Here is a 16,794-nt window from a genome sequence, read left to right on the forward strand (position 1 = left end):
GGGTGAGTGCCCAGCCGCCGTGTTCTGGGCCTGCCCTCATTTCACGCGAGGCGCTCATGGGGGTACTTTAGGGAGGTCAGCCGGGAGGCCTTCCTGGAGGTGCAAGCTTTCCGTTTCTGGCAGGACCCAGGGGCCGAGGGGGGAGGGGGGGCACTGGTTGGGCAGTTTCATGATCGTTGTGGCCAAGGACCCCTGTTTCTCGCTGCAGCCTCTCCCGTGGCTGTGGACAAAGTGACCGGGAAGCTGGAGTCGTGGCATCTGTCTTTCCCATGTCCTCGTTCTTTCCAGGCTGGAGATGGGCCCTGCAGGAGGGATTGGGAGCAGAGGGTCAGGACAGGAGTCACGCCCCCTGAGAGGGTGGGGCTCAGACCAGGACTGGGCATCTTTAGTGACCGTAGTGGTTTCCAGCCTGTTGGGGGGCAGGGGAATGACTTGAAGCCCTTCAGTCCTTCCAGAATGGAAAAGGAAGACGGGGGGATTGTAAAGCCATCCTGGGAGGCTGCGGAAGGGGCAGGTCAGGACTGTTTAGGGAGACCAGATGAAATAGAGTGACGCGTGGCAACTGACATGGCCCTAGGGGACCAGAGCAGATGTAGCCGGAACCCTGAGCAGCACCCTTGGGGCTCCTGGCAGTGTCAGGGTCTCTAGAGAGGGGTGGGGGTGGGGGCAGGCAGGCAGGGGCTCAGATCAGTGACCCTTTACCGCAGGGACTATGTCACATGAGAGCCATGCTGAGAGCACCAGCCACGGCCAGGGTCCCCGGGTGCACATCTCCAGCAGGCTCCAGGCACCGCCCAGTTTTCCTGCGCGGGTTTCTCCCCAGCATTCCCCGCCTCCCGAGTCTGCGAGAAACCCACCCTCACCCCCCTCGTCTCGCCTCACCCCACGCTCCTGATCCCTGACGCTGCTGCCTACCTCACCGGGGACAGGCGCCATCACTTACCAAGAGGGATCCCCATCTCCCCTGAGCGGGCTCCGCAGCTGTCAGGGTGCCCACCAGCTCGGCGAATCCCAGGCCGTCCCCGCCCGGGCCTCATGGCTCGGTTCCTCTCCTGCAGACCCTTCCCGCCAGCCTGAACCCCAGTCCCTGCACCCTCCGGCGGCCGCCCACGCCCTCACTTCCTTTTAAGTTCAGATTCCTTGAAGGATTCCCCCTCCCTTCCCTTAACTCATGTTCCCTCCTCGGCTGCCTGTGCCTCCCACCCCTCACCCCCACCCCCGCCCCCACCCCCGCCCAGGGCCCCAGTCGGAGTCGCCCACAGCGCCATCGCCATCGTGTCTGTCTGCTGGCCCTCGTCCTTGGTCGCTGGGAACCACCTGACATGCTGGCCCCCTTCCTCCCGGAACCAGCCTCCTGCCCTGGTCTCTACCCACCTCCCTGCCTCCCTTCTCAGTGCCCTTTGCTGTTTCCTCCTCATGTCCCTTCACGGTGGCCTCATCCAGTGTGTCCGCTTTCACGGCCACCTCGGTGCCAGCAGCACTCCCTGGGCCGTGGCCTTGAACCCCAGCCACCCGTGACCCATCCATTCAGGGTTGAACGGGGCCTCTCAAGCCAGCATGGCCAGTAGAACTCTGGATTTTTTCCCCTCAGCCAGCCCGCCCACTGTAGAGACTTCCTCGTCCTAATAACACCACCCCCAGACCCCGGTCAGCCGGGTTCCTGTCTTCCTCATGTTCGACGTCTTGGCCCCACCGCCCAAATGCTGCCAGAACCCGCCATCTCTCCCTCCTCCAGGGTCCCCACCCTGATCAGGCCTCTGCCCTCGCCCACCGCCGTCCACCCCCATGGTGACCCAGAAGGAGCCTGATGGCAGCTATGGATTACTCGCACCACAACCCAGTTGAACCCAGATGATTGGGAGGCAGGTGGCCCTGGGGACTGTCTCTGAGAGACCCTGACCTTGGCTTCCGCACCTGAGGAGGGCTGGCCCCCTGTGGCCTCTCCCACAAGGAAAGGGGCCTCGAAAGCTCCACACGTCCTACGTCCCTTGCCGACAATTGCCTAGCCCCCCAACTCGGGCCTGGGGGGGCCCTGTGGGGCCTGGGAGATCGGCAGTCTCGCAGCCCCACCTGCCCCCTCCCCCCACCCGCTCCAGCCCTACGGGCTCTAGAAACCCACAGGCTCAGTCTGGCCCCCAGGTCTTTGTATTTGCAGCGCCTTCTGCCTGGAGCGCTCTGTGCCCCAAACCTCCTGATGGCCCAGCCCACGGTTCTCCTCGACACGCGCCCCTCCCCACCCTCCACGGCTTAGCCGTCTCCTCACTTTGCCTTATTTTTCTTCTTAACACTCATCATCACCTGAAGTGATGGCATCCGGCCCCTCAGCCCTGAGGGCGGGGCCCCGTCCACTGAGTCTTTGTGGAATGACGCGTGAGCGCCCACGTGAGTGCCGGCCTGACCCATCACAGCCCTGACGTTCGGTCGGCCCTGGGCGGCCGAGAGCAGAGGGGAGGCCTCGCCTGTCGCTGCAGGAGGGCTTTGCTCGGCCTATAGGGCATCCAGTTGGCCCTGGACTTCTGAGCGCTGGTTTTTGCTGCTTTCGGGGGCCCCAGGTTCCTCAGGACAAGGGTCTGGAAAGGGCACATGGCTCCAGGCCCTAGGGCACCCTAACCCCTGGCATGTTCCTTTCTCCCCCTCAGCCTCTCCCATGCTCCCTAATCCACAGCCGGGGAGCAGGCCCCTGGTGCTTAGAAGTCACGGCCTTTGCTCCCGCTCCCCAGAGCCCCTGTTACAGTGTGGGGCCCTGGTGAATGGGCTGCTGGGGTGACTCTCGGGATTCCTCCTGTCACTGTGCTGCTGGGCGCTGTCCGCACCCTGCTGCTCCCTGTTCTGGTGGCAGCGAGCACGTCCCCCGAAGGGTCACTGGGTGAGGCTCCCTTCGCCTGTTCTGAGACAGAGGACAGAGTTGGCTGCACCTTGTCACTCTGCTTGCTCCTCCATTGGCTCCTCCCCTGTCCCCTTGGAGTGAGTCCCCAGGTCTCCTGGGTTCCTGTCTCTTCTCATCCAAGGGCCTCGTGAGCCCATCCCAGGCGCGGCGGGGGCGGGGGAGGTAGCCGACACCAGTAAGGGGTGTGGCAAGGTGCCAGGGTCTCCTCCACGGCCACAGCGATCGGAGCCGACCCAGGACCCAGGAGAACACAGGGAGGAGCCAGGAGGTCGCGTGGACCCACCTGGAGCCCAGGCCAGGGGGTGGGTGTTTAGCACCCCAGGCTGGACCTTACGGGCTCTGCCCTAGGGCGTCTTTGGAGTTGATGGGAAGGAAACTCAGGTTTCCCTGCCCAAGAACAGCCCTCTAGATCCGTAAGTTCCTATCCTCACAGGCTGCCAGACTCTTGCCCAGAACTCGAGGTGGGAGGAGGGCACGGCGGGCCCTGGCAGCCGCCCGCAGGAAGGTGAAACTGAGCCTCCCTGCAGGAGATGGGCCGGGCTGAAGCGGGGTTCTGCGTCCAGCCTGTCTTGCCAGCTTCTCTCACACTTGGACTCCTTGGGAGTCCGGGGAGGCTTGTGTCTGAAAGGGGGCTTCGCGGGGTGTTTGTCAGCATCCCTGAGCCCAGATGGGGAGGCCGAGGTCAGGGCAGACAGAGGACCCGGGACCCACAGGCCGCCTCAGGAGCCCGGGACTGAAGTCATCTCCAGGATCAAAGGATCGGGAGGGAGAGAGCCAGACTGCCCTGTCTGTCATCCGTGAGGACCACAGCTTGTCCTCAAGCCTCCGGGGTTTCCTTAGTCTTCCCCCTCAGAGCTCAGGGCCCTGCAGATGTGCATAGGTCTCAGTGGGGAAGTGCAGGGCCCGGGGAGGAAGAGATGCTCGTCATCTCGAGGGACAGGAAATCCACTGCCACTTCCTGACTACAGACTTGAGGCTGCAGGGCCCTCCCTGGCCTCGTGCACATGCCCAGAATGGAGAAAGCAGACAGACAGATGCAGAGGCCTGCTGACTTCATACCCTGCCCCCAACACACACACACACGCGCGTGCACACACACACACAGACAGCCCCTCATCCGAGTAGTAGCCTCTGGAATCTCACCTGCTAACTTCATGGTGCAGCCTGGCATGCCTGCCTGGCCTGGCCTGGCGCCCCCAGCCTGGAGGGCCATCCAGGACCGTTTCCTGGGGCTTCCCCACCCCAGGCAGATGCCGGGTGTCAGCAGGTCCCCAGGCCTTCCAGCTGCTGAGGGTCCCACTGGAGAATCAGCCTTGGCGTTTTCATCGGAGTCCCCGGGCCTAGGAGGTCGCTGGGGCCGGCTCCCCACTCACTGCCCAGCCTGGCAGGAGCCTCTTTGGTTGGGTGCCATTCCTTGGGCCAGGCGTAGCTCCCTGTGTCCCACGGACTGCAGGTATGCCAGGCCCCTCACGTGACTCTGGGCTTTCTCAAGTTTCTCCTGGGGGCTCAGCTCAGTGATGGCTGCATCCCTTGCCACCCAGAGGAGTCTGCATGGGTGCAGGGAGGGTTCTAGCCCGACCTCGGAACTGGCGTGTCCTGGAATTGGCCGCAGAGGTGGCTGCCAAGCAGGCCCAAGGTCATCTGAACGCGTGTCCCATGCATGGCCGGTGACAGGCCTCCGCCAACACCACCTCCCGCACCTGGGGCTCCCCCTCCCCCTCCCCCCAACACATAACACGTTCATGAGCTCCGCTCCGAACGTGGTGTTCTCCCCAGCACTGCCCTTCTGCCCTGGCCAGGCTCTTCTCCCAAGCCCATGTCCCCCCGTGGCCAAGGCCCAGCACCCCACTTCGGAGGCTGAGGACGGTCTGGGCTTTATGGTGTTCCTGTCGACCCCCACCTCGCTGTTCACCACGGCCCTCGGGGTGTCAGCCCTAGATTCCATGCACGGCGTGAGGTTTATGTGGGCACAGATCTGGGCCGGCATCCTGTCTTGCCAGGTCCCAGCCGGGTGACCTTGGGCAGATCACTTCCTCTTTCCCTGTCTCTTGCCTTGTCTGATAACAAGCGTGATAAAAGTTCTTTCTGTCTCCAGCTACCCAGGACGGCCTAGCGTAACACCTGGAGCACTGGAGGGACCATATTACCCCTGTCACTCCTCGCCCCCCACCCTCCAGTCCCACCAGGGACACTCCCCCCCCCCCCCCCAGGGAGGTGGCAATGGGACCTTGGCTCCTGGTAGCACTTTGGAGGAAGGGCAGGCACCTAGGCACCCCACTACCCCACCCTGGCTTCTGGAACTGCTGGGAACAGCCAGGCCTCACGGAGGGGGCGGGATGGTTGGTATCCTGACTGGGGTGGGGGGCTTCTAGCCAGTAGCTATCAAGGACAGTTGCCCTCTGTGCCCCTCCCCTTCTTAGCTCCCTTGTTAATCACGCAGCAAGATGTGCATGAAACTTGACCTGTGCCCACCCGATAGCATCTCCGGGTGCCAGGCTCCCTCCTGACTTCACAGCAAGGCCCTGCTTAGGCCGTGTCTGCTGGGAGGAGGGTATTTATTCTCAGAAGGCACCTAGCAGCTCTGCATCCAACCGGGGTGGGGGGAATTAGCTCCCCAAGGTTGCGAGTATAAAGCCACCCGCACACCCTGCTCTTCCCAAAGAGGTGGGCATGGGATGAGGACTGTGGGGCAGGTTCCCCTGGATGGACGTGGGCAGGGGTGGGGCGGGGGCAGGTGGGCACCATGTTCTACGATCGCCTCCTTTTGGTCACCTGTCAGTGTTGAGTACCTGCCTGCCCAGCTCCAGGCCCCCTGCTGCCCCCGTCCCCCCCCCCCCCAGGACAGGGAGGCTGGGACGGTGGGGGGGGAGGTGCTTGGCCACAGGCTGGCAAGGCCCTTCTGAGCTCACTCCTGACCATCTTTCACTCCTGGGAAGCCAAGAGTCCTCTTGAGGAAAGTGGCCCCAGCACCTCGGTCCTTCCAGGGCTGCTGAGACCCCAGGGAAGGGGGTCAGTCACTGTCAGTCCACGAGTCCTAAGGGATCCAGCCCTCTGGGCCTCTGTCGCAGCAGGGCTCCTTGGTCACCCCTCCTGGTTGAGCGTTGGGACGAGGAGGGGAGGGGTGGGGTGGGGCGGGGCTACTTCTGCACATCAAGGGTCATATGTCCTTATTGCTCACCTCAATGGGCCGCGTCAGGGCCACAGGAGACAGGCAGGGTCTTGGAGAGGCCCTGGTCCTGTCAGAGGATCACCTTCAGGCTACTTTGTCCCATCCTCATGGGCTCAGGCTCAGGGTCGACAGGGACAGCAGGCAGAGCTGACCCAGTGACCCTTCCTCGCAGAAGGCGCCATGCGGGCCAGTGAGACGGTCTCGGAAGCCAGCCCGGGCTCCACCGCCAGCCAGACCGGAGTCCCCACTCAGGTGGTTCAGCAGGTGCAGGGCACCCAGCAGGTAGGACGCACTCCTCCCCTGGGGGGCGGGGCGGGAGGGCACATGAGGGGGGCACTGGTGACCGTGGCCACGGGCACTTGGCCTCCCCTCCCACCCCTCTGCTGCCAGAGCCATTGGCTCACCTGTTCTTATCAACATGTTCACCCCCTCCACCCCCTCCCGCCCCGGGGAAGGGAAGCTGGCGTGGCTCAGGTCCTTACTCCCTGCCCCTACAGCGTCTGCTGGTCCAGACGAGCGTGCAGGCCAAGCCGGGCCACGTGTCTCCCCTCCAGCTCACCAACATCTCAGTACCCCAGCAGGTAAGCCTGCCACGCCAGGCCCGGCCCATCCCTCCACCCCTCGCCCCGGTGGCCTGCTTAGATCTGCCTCCGGCGAATGACACCGTGGCGGTCAGGGCCCATTGGGGAAGGAGGAGCTGCACATGTCATCATAATAGACGGCTGAGGAGTAGCAGTAAGGAAGGTGGCTTTCCGGCCCCAGTATCTCAAGGCAGAGAACCCAATGCCAGTTAGGAGCCAAGAGCCCGTAGCCAGCACAGGGACCGTGAGTATATGGTGGTCTGTCCCCCGGAAGGCCATGGGCGGCGTGATGGGGCTCCGCCCAGAATGGGCCTCAAGGGTGCCAGCATGTTCCTCACGGCCTGCGGGGCCAGGCTCCTGGGATGCAAACCCTCGCTGTGCCACTTACTGGTCCCAGGGCCTTAGGGAAGCACTTTCGCCACCCTCGGTCTCGCTGTCACTCTCTGTGCAGTGGGGGTCCTAACAGTGCTGCCCTGGGGGCTGTCGGGCCATTTGGTGAGCTAAAGGGTGTGCACAGTAGGACATTGCCCGGTGTGGCACAGAAGCTCACGGGAACCAGACGGGCTGTTGTGAGTGAGCTATGGTCCTCCTCCCTCCCGGTTCTAGGCTCTCCCCGCACAGCGGCTGGTGGTGCAGACAGCCCCAGGCGGCAAGGGTGGCCAGGTTTCCCTGACGGTTCATGGCACCCAGCAGGTGCACTCGCCCCCTGAGGTAGGTGGTGGCCCCGTCAGCTGCCCTCCCCGTGTCTCTCTCCCCAGGCGGGCCACGTACCCCCAGAGTGTACTTGGCGGGGGGGTCCCTGCACCTCCAAGTCCGCTTCTTCCTCCGAAGTCTTTATGGAGCCCGGGCTGGGTGGCTTGGCTGATCTGTGGCCCTGGCAGCTCTGAGCTGAGTCCTGCTAGGGGAGGAGGCAGCTTCCCCCCAGGCCGGCATGGCCTTCGTGTCCCAGGAAGCAGAGCAGGTCCCCCTGCGCCCCTCAGGGCTGGTAGAGGCTCTTCCCCAGACCACAGGGTGGATTCTGGGGACCCCCAGCGAGTGTGTTGGAGGCAGGCAGCCCACGGGTGGCCGGGCACCTTAGGTGGCAGCATCGGCCATTTCTCCCTGGGGACTCTGGCCAGGCCCCAGGAGCCTTCCGAGCCCAGTGTTTTCTGTGCATAAAACAGCTAAGGATACCAAGTGCCATCAGCTCGGTGTGGCCACGGCCTGGCCCAGAGCTAACACGGACCCTGTAGCCAGCATGTCTGGGGTCAGGGCCCGGCGCCTCCACTCAGCCGTGTGGGCTTGGGATGTCCACTTCCCATCTGGAAAGTGGGAATTCGTTCCCCTACGCCTCCTCACCTCAGGGCTGCCATCCCTCTTGCTAGGGAGGCACAGGTATAGTCTGAGCTGTGGAGGATGAGTCCCCCCACCAGCGCCTCTGAGCTGAACCCCTAGCCTTGCCTGGGAGGGGCCCGGGGCTACGGCAGGGACGAGGCGTTTGGATCCACGGAATGCTGGAATTCGGCCCGTTGCCAGCCTAGGAGGTTAAGACCTCTGCAGCCTGCCACCCTCCCCAAGGAGCTCTGGGGACAGCCCTCCCAAGAAGGGTGTTTTTCAGGGCCACGCTCCTGTGTCTCCTTCCCTTGCAGCGGCCGCCGGTGCAGGCAAACAGCTCCTCTAGCAAGGCAGCCGGGGCCCCCACGGGTACGGTGCCGCAGCAGCTGCCGGTCCATGGCGTTCCGCAGAGTGTCCCCGTCACCCAAGAGGTACCAGGCCAAGGCGGGAGGACGTCTGTGGGAGCCAAGCAGGTGGGGGGACGTCCTTGGCTGCCCCCCACCCCCCGGGCCTCTGGCCAGCCTCTGTTTGGTTCCAGACTCAGCATCCTCATCTACATAATGGCTTCTGCCCAGGGAGTCTGGGGACAGGGCGGTTGGGGCACCTGGGGGGTGAGATGTGGTCCTCACAGGTGGTACCTAACACAGGCGCTGGAAACAACTTTGAGAAACAGCCTTGCCTCTCTGGGCCCCCTTGCCTGGAGGAAGATCCAAGGCCAAGTCTGGGCTTACCCCTAAGGAGCTCAGGGAGAGGCCCCAGCCTCCCAATCCGTGGCCAGCCTTTGGGAGGAGGCTATGCTCTGAGCTACCAGTCACGGCAGCTGGAGCAGGTTAAGTGGTGAAGGTGGTCGCTATCTAGCTGTTATCACTCAGTTGTGGGGTTCTAGACCCCTCGCAAAACCAGAGGAAAGGCACAGAGGAGAGCAGAAACCTCATCCTGAAGGATTCGCAGATGTTCCTGCCCGAGCCCCCCACACCCTCTGAACTTCCAGGCCTCGGTTTGAGCCCCAATCCACCAGGCACACCCCCACCCCCAGCCCCAGCCCCTCACCCCGGCCTCTGCCCTTTACTCTGCGCCCTGAGGCTGAGGTCATGATTCCTGCAACAGCACGGAAAGTGAGGATGTGGAGGCATCTCGGAGGTGGGGGTGTGGGATAACTCATGTAGAGAGTAGGGGTGGGTGGCAAGGACTCCCTCAGTCAGTCCCAAGTTCAACTTCGGTTCTGCCACTTCCTGTCAGCCTCACTTTGATGAGCCTCTGTTCGTGCCTGTAACCAAACGCTCAGAGTCAGTGTGGTCATGAATCTCCAAGGCACTCCGTGCAGGGCCGGCAGGGAAAAGCTGGAAAAGGGTGGTCTCTTTCTCCCCAGGCTGCTCTGAGGCTTACATGTGGGCATGGGGTGGGTGCTTGGGGATGGGTGGGCCTCTGGTCGCCAGAGTTACCATAGTCTGACTTGCCTTTTTCCATCCCCAGAGATCGGTGGTCCAAGCCACTCCCCAGGCGCCCAAAGCCGGCCCCGTGCAGCAGCTCTCGGTGCAGGGGCTCCAGCCAGTTCACGTGGCTCAAGAGGTGCGTGTCTTCTCCGCTTACCTCTGGGCAAACTGGGACTGGGCCCGGGCTGGGGAGGGATGCAGGCCCATCAGGCCGCAGGGAGGGGCGGGGACGGGGGGAGGGGCTTCTCAAGGGCTCAGGCTCGGTCTTGGAGCCTCCCCTTTTCCCGGCACCTGGAAGTTCAAGGGCCCAGGTTTTGCTCAGAGAGAGATCTGGATTCTTCTCCCCTCCCTGAGTCACCGGGCGGGATCTTCTGTGGGGTCGCTGCGGGAGCTCAGCGACCCTGTGGGCGGCGGAGGCCTAGAGCCCCGCCCGCGGCCGCTCCTGGTGACCCCCCAGTATCTCTGTTTGTCCTCCAGAGCTCAGGCAGTCAGTTTCCCGCTAGGAAGGCAGAGCAGCAGGAGCCCCGGCCCACGCCGCCGCCGGAGCCGCCGCCCCGGCCACGCACGCCCGGGCCCCGGCCGAGCGCGCTGGCCCCGGAGCCGCCACCGCTCCCGCCCGCGTGCAGGGGCGAGGGCCGGCCGCTAGGCAGCCCCCAGCCGCCGCCGCCCCTTTACGAGCCGGGCGCTGAGCAGTGGGTGGAGCTGGTGGGCGTGCTGCCCCCGCACCTGCTCCTGCCGCAGCCGAAAGTGGTCTTCGAGCCACTGCCCGGGCTCCCGGCCCGAGCCAGCCCCGACCAGAGGGTCAGGATCCAGAGAGTCCCCCAGGTGCTAGTGTTCGGCACGGCCGCTACGGCCCTCAAAGTAGGTGGCGGACGTACGGGCGGGGGGCATCGGGCGGGCGGGCGGGGACGGGATCCGCCGGCCCCTGCCGGCGTCCGGCCCCAGGCTGCCCGCCTGGCCCTGCAGGCCCTGCAGACCCCACCTCTGACACCCCCACCCCCACCCCCAAGGCAGGCGGTCCCAGGTCCCAGGCTCCACCCCAACAGACGGGTGGGGGATGGGGTGGGGAATTCAGGCCCCGCCCCCAAAGCCCTGTCAGTGATTCTAGGTTGTGTTCCAAAAGCCAGAGCCCCGCCCCTGGCCTCTGGCTCCTCCCCTGACATCCTGCCCCTGCGGACGGGGATCCTTCCCTTGATGCGGGCAGGCTCCACCCCTGAGGCCCTGTTTGTATGTAGTTTCAGGCTCCAGCTTTGGCTGTATCTTCAGTGACAGCCTCGTCCCAGGGCCCGGCTCTACTCGTGGGGTCTAGCTTTCACTGCCAGAGTAGAACTCCGAGGTCCCCTCAGCCCGCCTCACCTCAGCGCCCACCCTTGCTGCCCCTAGCCCAAGCACGGAGTCCTGGCTTCTCCTGACGCAGCTCCGCCTGATTCCCAGCCCCTGCCACGGCCGCAACCCCTGGGCCTCTGGCCCCTGGCCCTGTCCAGGATGTGTTCAGAAAGTCCAGAAATGCAGCCTCCTAGCCAGGGAGCCAGGTGTCCTTGCGAGCGTGGACAGCTCCCAGCCCCTTAGAGACCGAGGCCGAGGAACCGGCTCACCCCTGACCTTCTGTGTGCCCTTCCTCCCACACCAGGTGCAGCAGCTCCAGCAGGTGCCCGTGCCACACGTGTACTCCAGCCAAGTGCAGTATGTGGAGGGCGGTGACGCCAGCTACACGGCCAGTGCCATGTGAGTGGGCGGGGGGGGGGGGGGGGGGGGAAGGGAGGGGGCGGGGTTTAGGTCTGCTTGGGAGTGGGCGGAGGTGGGGCGGGGCTCAGTTCTGCTCCGGTGTGGGCAGAGGGTGGGGGACAGGGTAGTGGCCGGGGACCCTGCTAGGACTTGAGGCCTGAGTCCCCTGCCTCAAGCAGACCAGCCAGCCTTCAAGGCCTCAGGTGACGGGGGGTAGGTGCATCCCCAGGATAACCAGCAGCCACCAGGCAGGGGGAAAGCAGAGGGGACCCTCGCAGGCTGGGAAAGGCATCTCAGTATAACTTGAGACCTTGGAGTCAGATGGGCCTGGGTTTTAGGAAAGAAAAAGAGAAATTTTAATTTTCACAAGACACACTTTTCTGAATTAATAGGGAGTGTTAAAGAGAAGGAAACCTTCGTTGCTGCCCTCCAAGCTCGCCCCAGAGGCGACACTGTGACCAGTGTCTTTTTATTTCCTCCTAGAGATACTCTGAGGATAGCAACTACCCCCTTTTTTTGTTCAGAAACTGGCAGAATATTCTGTCCTTTATTTCTTCCCCCAGCGGTGTGTCCCACAGCCCTTCCCTGTTCCTCTGATTGGGTCCCAGTCACCCTGTTTAACGGCTGTGTCATACTCCACAGTGCAGACATAGCGTGAGTGCCATAGCCGGTGCCCCCCTACCCCGGCCAGCATCTGCACACGCTGCAGCACTGTCCCCACCTGCCACCTATCAGGCAGATCCCGTGCCTGAGGCCTGCCCCGGCCTCCGCGCTGGCTCACTCTTGTCTGGGATCCCCCTCACACCACCTCCCCTCTCTCCTTCTCCATACTAACAATTCCAGGATTATAGTGATTGTCCTTTGAATTTTTGGAAGTTTCATTCGGTTTTCCTTGTATTTGTGTGACCTTTTGTTCTTACACCCCCCCACCCACCTGTCCCCTATGGGCATGACACTGTGGGGAGTAGCTCATAGAGCAGCTCGGTCCCTGGATCGTGAAGAGTGGCCCCCATAGGGCCCCCGGGGATGTTAGGAGGAGAGCGAGGCCGAGCCCAGGCCCTGTGGTGCCAGGCTGACTCCTTCGGCCTCTCCTAGTAGTGTCTGTCCTTTGCCTGTTTCAGTTCTCCCCTCCGTGATTATCGCGTGTGTGATCGCATGGAGCCCATCACTGCCACCAGACTTGTGTGACATTGTTAGCAGCATTGTGTCCTCTGTCTCTTGCAGTGGATTTTAACGGGCTTCCCAAGCCGTGTCCAGAGATGCACCCATTCATTCAGTCATTCAGCAAATTGCTGCCAGAAGCATCATCTTTGGGACACGTGTTGCTCCGAATGTGGGGTGGGGTGGGGTGCTCGGCTGGGCTGGCTGTGTCCCTGCCTGCGGATGGGGGAGAGGCCACTTGCTGGTGCTACTCGGTACCACTTCAGTAGACGTGGACCAGGGCGCTGTAATCAAGAGCCGCATCGAGGTGTCCCAACAGGTGGGGCGTTCGCCTTGGTGACCGTCCTCCTACCTCTCCCCTCCCCCCATCTCTCTCCTTGCTGCCCCCAGGGGCCTCCAGTCTCCCCCAGCTCCCTTCAGGAGCCTGTTAACAACAGAGCCTTCTGTGGTGGCTCCCACTGGCCGGCCTTGCTTCCTTTCTGGATTTTTAAAATTTGATGTCATTTTTAATCACTGATAAGTGAAGAGGGCTCAGAACTCAAAACTGTGCCCAACAATATCTTGTGAGATACCTTACCCCCCCCCCCGTCCATGGGGCCTCCACCCCACGGTGCAGACAAGAGCTGTGAAATGGGGCACAGTCTCCCCCCCCCCCCCGTTCTGGAAACCCCATCTTTCCCTTTCGCCACCTCTTTTGCTCAGTTGAAAAAACGTTCTGTAGCTGCTTCTTCAGCAGGATCTGCCTCCTTCTTACCCCTTCTTAGGATCCTGTCACCTTTCACTTAACTGTCCTCCAAAGATGGACCCCAGGTGTTTTTACTCTCTTGCTATGACTTGCAGCCTTGAGCCCGCATCATGTGATGCGGGTCCTGGGATGGCTGGAGGAGAAGGTCCTCTGCCTCAGAGGGATGTGCTCTGCACTCTGGAAGTCATCGCTGAATGCCCCCCCCCCGGTGGCCACTGAATTAAAAGGAGAACCCCTCCCCTTTCTCCAACACCCTCTTCCTGCCTCCTTTGCTACCTGGGCACGGACCACCTCCCATAGTGCCCTCAATTCACCTCCGTGCCTACTTCTCCTCTGGCTTCTCTGCCAGTACATTAACTCCCCACCCCCGCAGGGCCTTTTCTCTCTTAAGCACTGTTGGGTCTGTAGTACATAGAACTGTGTCCCGCGGACAGTAGGTGCGGGATTTTTTTTTTTTTTTGATGAGTGAAGTGTGTGGCCTATTCCAAGCGACCTAGCCATTCTGTCACATCTGAGGTGTGGACTCCCATGCCAGGGGCCGCTCTGATGATTAAATGGAAAACTGCCCCATCAGGCACTCAAGAGCGGTGCCTGGTCCGGCCTGGGGAAATGTTGGCCGCTTCTCGCTCCAGTCCTGGGAGGAACCCGGCCCCCTCTGTCGTGCCCCTCGGCTGCCCAGCTCCTGCCCGCTGACCCCTGCCTCTCCTTCCCTCTCAGCCGCTCCAGTACCTACCCCTACCCGGAGACGCCGCTGTACACCCAGACGGCGGGCGCCAGCTACTACGAAGCTGCAGGCACGGCCGCGCAGGTCAGCACGCCCGCTACCTCCCAGGCGGTGGCCAGCAGCGGCTCTGTGCCCATGTACGTGTCCGGGAGCCAGGTGGTCACCAGCTCCACCAGCAGCGGGGGTGGCGCCAGCAGCGGCGGCGGTAGCGGCGGCGGCGGTGGTGGCGGCGGCGGCGGGGGAGGCGGCGGCGGGGGTGGTGGCAGCGGCGGCGGCAGCGGCAGCGGCGGCGGCGCAGGCACCTATGTGATCCAGGGTGGCTACATGCTGGGCAGTGCCAGCCAGTCCTACTCCCACACCACGCGTGCCTCGCCAGCCACTGTAAGTGCCAACTCGGGCCCCAGAAGAGGTGGGCGGGGCTGGGGGGGTGCAGGGGTAAGGGTTGGGGGGAGGGGCTGGGGGTCACGGGCTACTATCAGCAGGAGTGTTGGAACCCTTGCACCAGAGTCCTCAGATGAAGGTGTCCTGGGATCAGATCCTGGCTGTGTAGCCTCAGACAAGTTACTCGGCCTCTCTGGGCATCAGCTAACATGCATGAAGATATTAGAGCAGTGCCCCAGGAAGTGTCACCTGTGATTATCAGAACTGATGATGGTGGGTGTAGAGCAAGGGGAGGGAGAGGCAGGTACCAGCATGGGGGGAGGAGCCCTGAACAAGGTTCTTTGTCCATCTAGAAGGCGGTGAGATGACCTGTCTCTGCCCAGAGGTGGGCCGTATGGAGTCACTTGCCCTGCCGAATGGGCAGGGCCCCTCACTAGCGCTGTGACTGTGGTTGGGTCAGGGCCTGGTGGTCCCAGGGTGGTCCTTGTTCTCTTGGAACTTGGAGTCTGGAATGATTTATTTATTTATTTTTAAATATTTATTTAGTTTTGAAAGAGAGAGAGTGTGAGCAGGGGAGGGGCAGAGAGCGAGAGAGGGAGACAGGATCTGAAGCTGGCTCTGAACTGTCAGCACAGAGCCCAACGCGGGGCTCGAACTCATGAAACCGTGAGATCATGACCTGAGCCAAAGTCAGACGCTTAACCCACTGAGCCACCCAGGCATCCCTGGGGGTCTGGAGTGATTTTATTCATATTTTTTAAATAAAAATTTTTTTTAATGTTTTATTTATTTCTGAGAGGGAGAGAGACAGTGCAAGCAGGGGAGGGTCAGAGAGAGAGGGAGACACAGAATCTGAAGCAGGTTCCAGGCTCTGAGCTGTCAGCACAGAACCCGACACAGGGCTCAAACCCACGAACCGCGAGATCATGACCTGAGCCGAAGTCGGACGCTCAACTGACTGAGCCCCCCAGGCGCCCCTAGAGTGATTTTAAATACCGTCCCTTGACATCGCCACGCATCATGGACCACATAACCAAGACGGAAGCTTTCTCAGAAGGCAGGCCAAACCTCCTTTATACACCCATACAGCCCGGCTTCAGGTCTGTTTTTTAAAAATGCTGGTTGTGACCCACCTAACTGATTTCACGACCCTGGAACGGGTCCTTACGTGAAGTCTGCAAACATCCTTCACCAGAACAGTGGGATCCTGCAGAACATTCCCCACTGACAGAAGTATTCCCTCTGTGCTGTTCAATACAGAGGCCTCTGGCCACTTGTGGCTACTGAGGGCCTAAAAGGCGGCGGGGCTCACAAGGAACAAGTTGAGTTCGTATTTCCTTACACTATTCTGATATAATTGTAGATTTCATAGGAAGCCACAAAAATGGTACCGGGAAACCCCTGTGGGCCACTCACCCAGGTGACCCCGCTCACTCAGATAATCCCACTAGTTACATCTTTTGTAACTGTAGTACAGAAGCCGCCCAGGAACCTGACCTTGGTGCAAGGCATGGTTTCTACATCTATCTTTCTATCACGGGTGTACATTTGGGAAACCACGACTACAATCAAGATGCAGAAGTGTTTCATTGCCCCAGAGATTGCCCTCCAACTACCCCTTTATAGTAACCCCCACCCTTCTGCCTCCCAACCTCTCTAACCCCCAGGAGCCACGAATCTGTTCCCCATTTCTATAACGCTGTCATTTCAAGAATGTTCTATGAGTCATATTCCACATGACCTTTTGACATTGGCTTCCCCCCCCTCAGTGTACATTAATTTCAATAGCTAGGTGTCGTTGGCGGCACCTATATTGAACAGGTTCTAGAAGGTTCCATGGAAATTAGTTCCCACCCATGGTTATGATACCATGTGACCTGCAGCGTGGTTGGTCAGGGTCACAACTGGAAATGGGCGCAGAGAGAAGGGGCACCCGGGTGGCTCGGTCACTTGAGCCTCCGACTTCAGCTCAGGTCATGGTCTCAGAGCTCATGAGTTTGTGAGCTCACTGCTGTCAGCGCAGAGCCCACTGTGGATCCTCCGTCCCCCTCACTCGGCCCTTCCCCTGCTTGTGCGCCCTCTCTCACAAATACAGAAACATTTAGGAAAAAAAAAAAAAAAGGGAAATGGGTACAGAGACCACTTAGCAATGCGTACACCAGAAATGGAAGCAATTCCTTGTGCCCTTCTGTCCCCGGTCCGGGCCCAGGTTCAATGGCTCCTAGACAACTATGAGACGGCTGAGGGTGTGAGCCTGCCACGGAGCACCCTCTACTGCCACTACCTGCTGCACTGCCAGGAGCAGAAGCTGGAGCCTGTCAACGCCGCCTCTTTCGGCAAGCTCATCCGCTCCGTCTTCATGGGCTTGCGCACCCGACGGCTCGGTACCAGGTGGGCCACCCGCCCCCGACAGCCATAAAGCCCATCTCCCCCCGACCCTGAGTTCCCCAGGGCCTCAGCCACTTCTCTCCTTCCCTCGCTCACTGGCCCCTTCCTCCCACACCCACACATCCCCACCCCAGGGCCTTTGCATCAGCTGTGCCTTCTCCTTCATGCCCTTTTCCCCATATTCTTATTCCAATGCCACCTGGCCCCTTAACTAAAACTGCAGCCTTCCCACCTCCCTGACACTCCCCAGCCCACCCCCTTCCCTCGCTCGCGTTTTCTCCTTACT

At 61.6% G+C, this 16,794-nt stretch overlaps 1 protein-coding gene across 3 annotated transcripts in view; it reads left to right on the top strand.

Moving 5' to 3' along the window:
- RFX1 (regulatory factor X1) overlaps nucleotides 1-16,794 on the top strand; it is a 31,330-nt gene that overhangs the window by 8,155 nt on the left and 6,381 nt on the right. For 2 of the 3 annotated variants that reach the window (XM_039252314.1, XM_039252315.1), the window contains exons 3-11: nucleotides 6,229-6,338; nucleotides 6,554-6,637; nucleotides 7,244-7,348; nucleotides 8,266-8,382; nucleotides 9,425-9,520; nucleotides 9,862-10,245; nucleotides 11,015-11,109; nucleotides 13,733-14,120; nucleotides 16,330-16,511. In XM_039252314.1, the coding sequence (XP_039108245.1) occupies nucleotides 6,229-6,338; nucleotides 6,554-6,637; nucleotides 7,244-7,348; nucleotides 8,266-8,382; nucleotides 9,425-9,520; nucleotides 9,862-10,245; nucleotides 11,015-11,109; nucleotides 13,733-14,120; nucleotides 16,330-16,511 (1,561 nt within the window). The remainder of the gene's footprint in view (nucleotides 1-6,228; nucleotides 6,339-6,553; nucleotides 6,638-7,243; nucleotides 7,349-8,265; nucleotides 8,383-9,424; nucleotides 9,521-9,861; nucleotides 10,246-11,014; nucleotides 11,110-13,732; nucleotides 14,121-16,329; nucleotides 16,512-16,794) is intronic. The other variant, XM_039252316.1, reaches the window with a different exon arrangement.

The sequence above is a fragment of the Hyaena hyaena genome, unplaced genomic scaffold (genome assembly GCF_003009895.1).
Source record: "Hyaena hyaena isolate Hyena2069 unplaced genomic scaffold, ASM300989v1 scaffold_414, whole genome shotgun sequence".
NCBI lineage: Eukaryota > Metazoa > Chordata > Mammalia > Carnivora > Hyaenidae > Hyaena > Hyaena hyaena.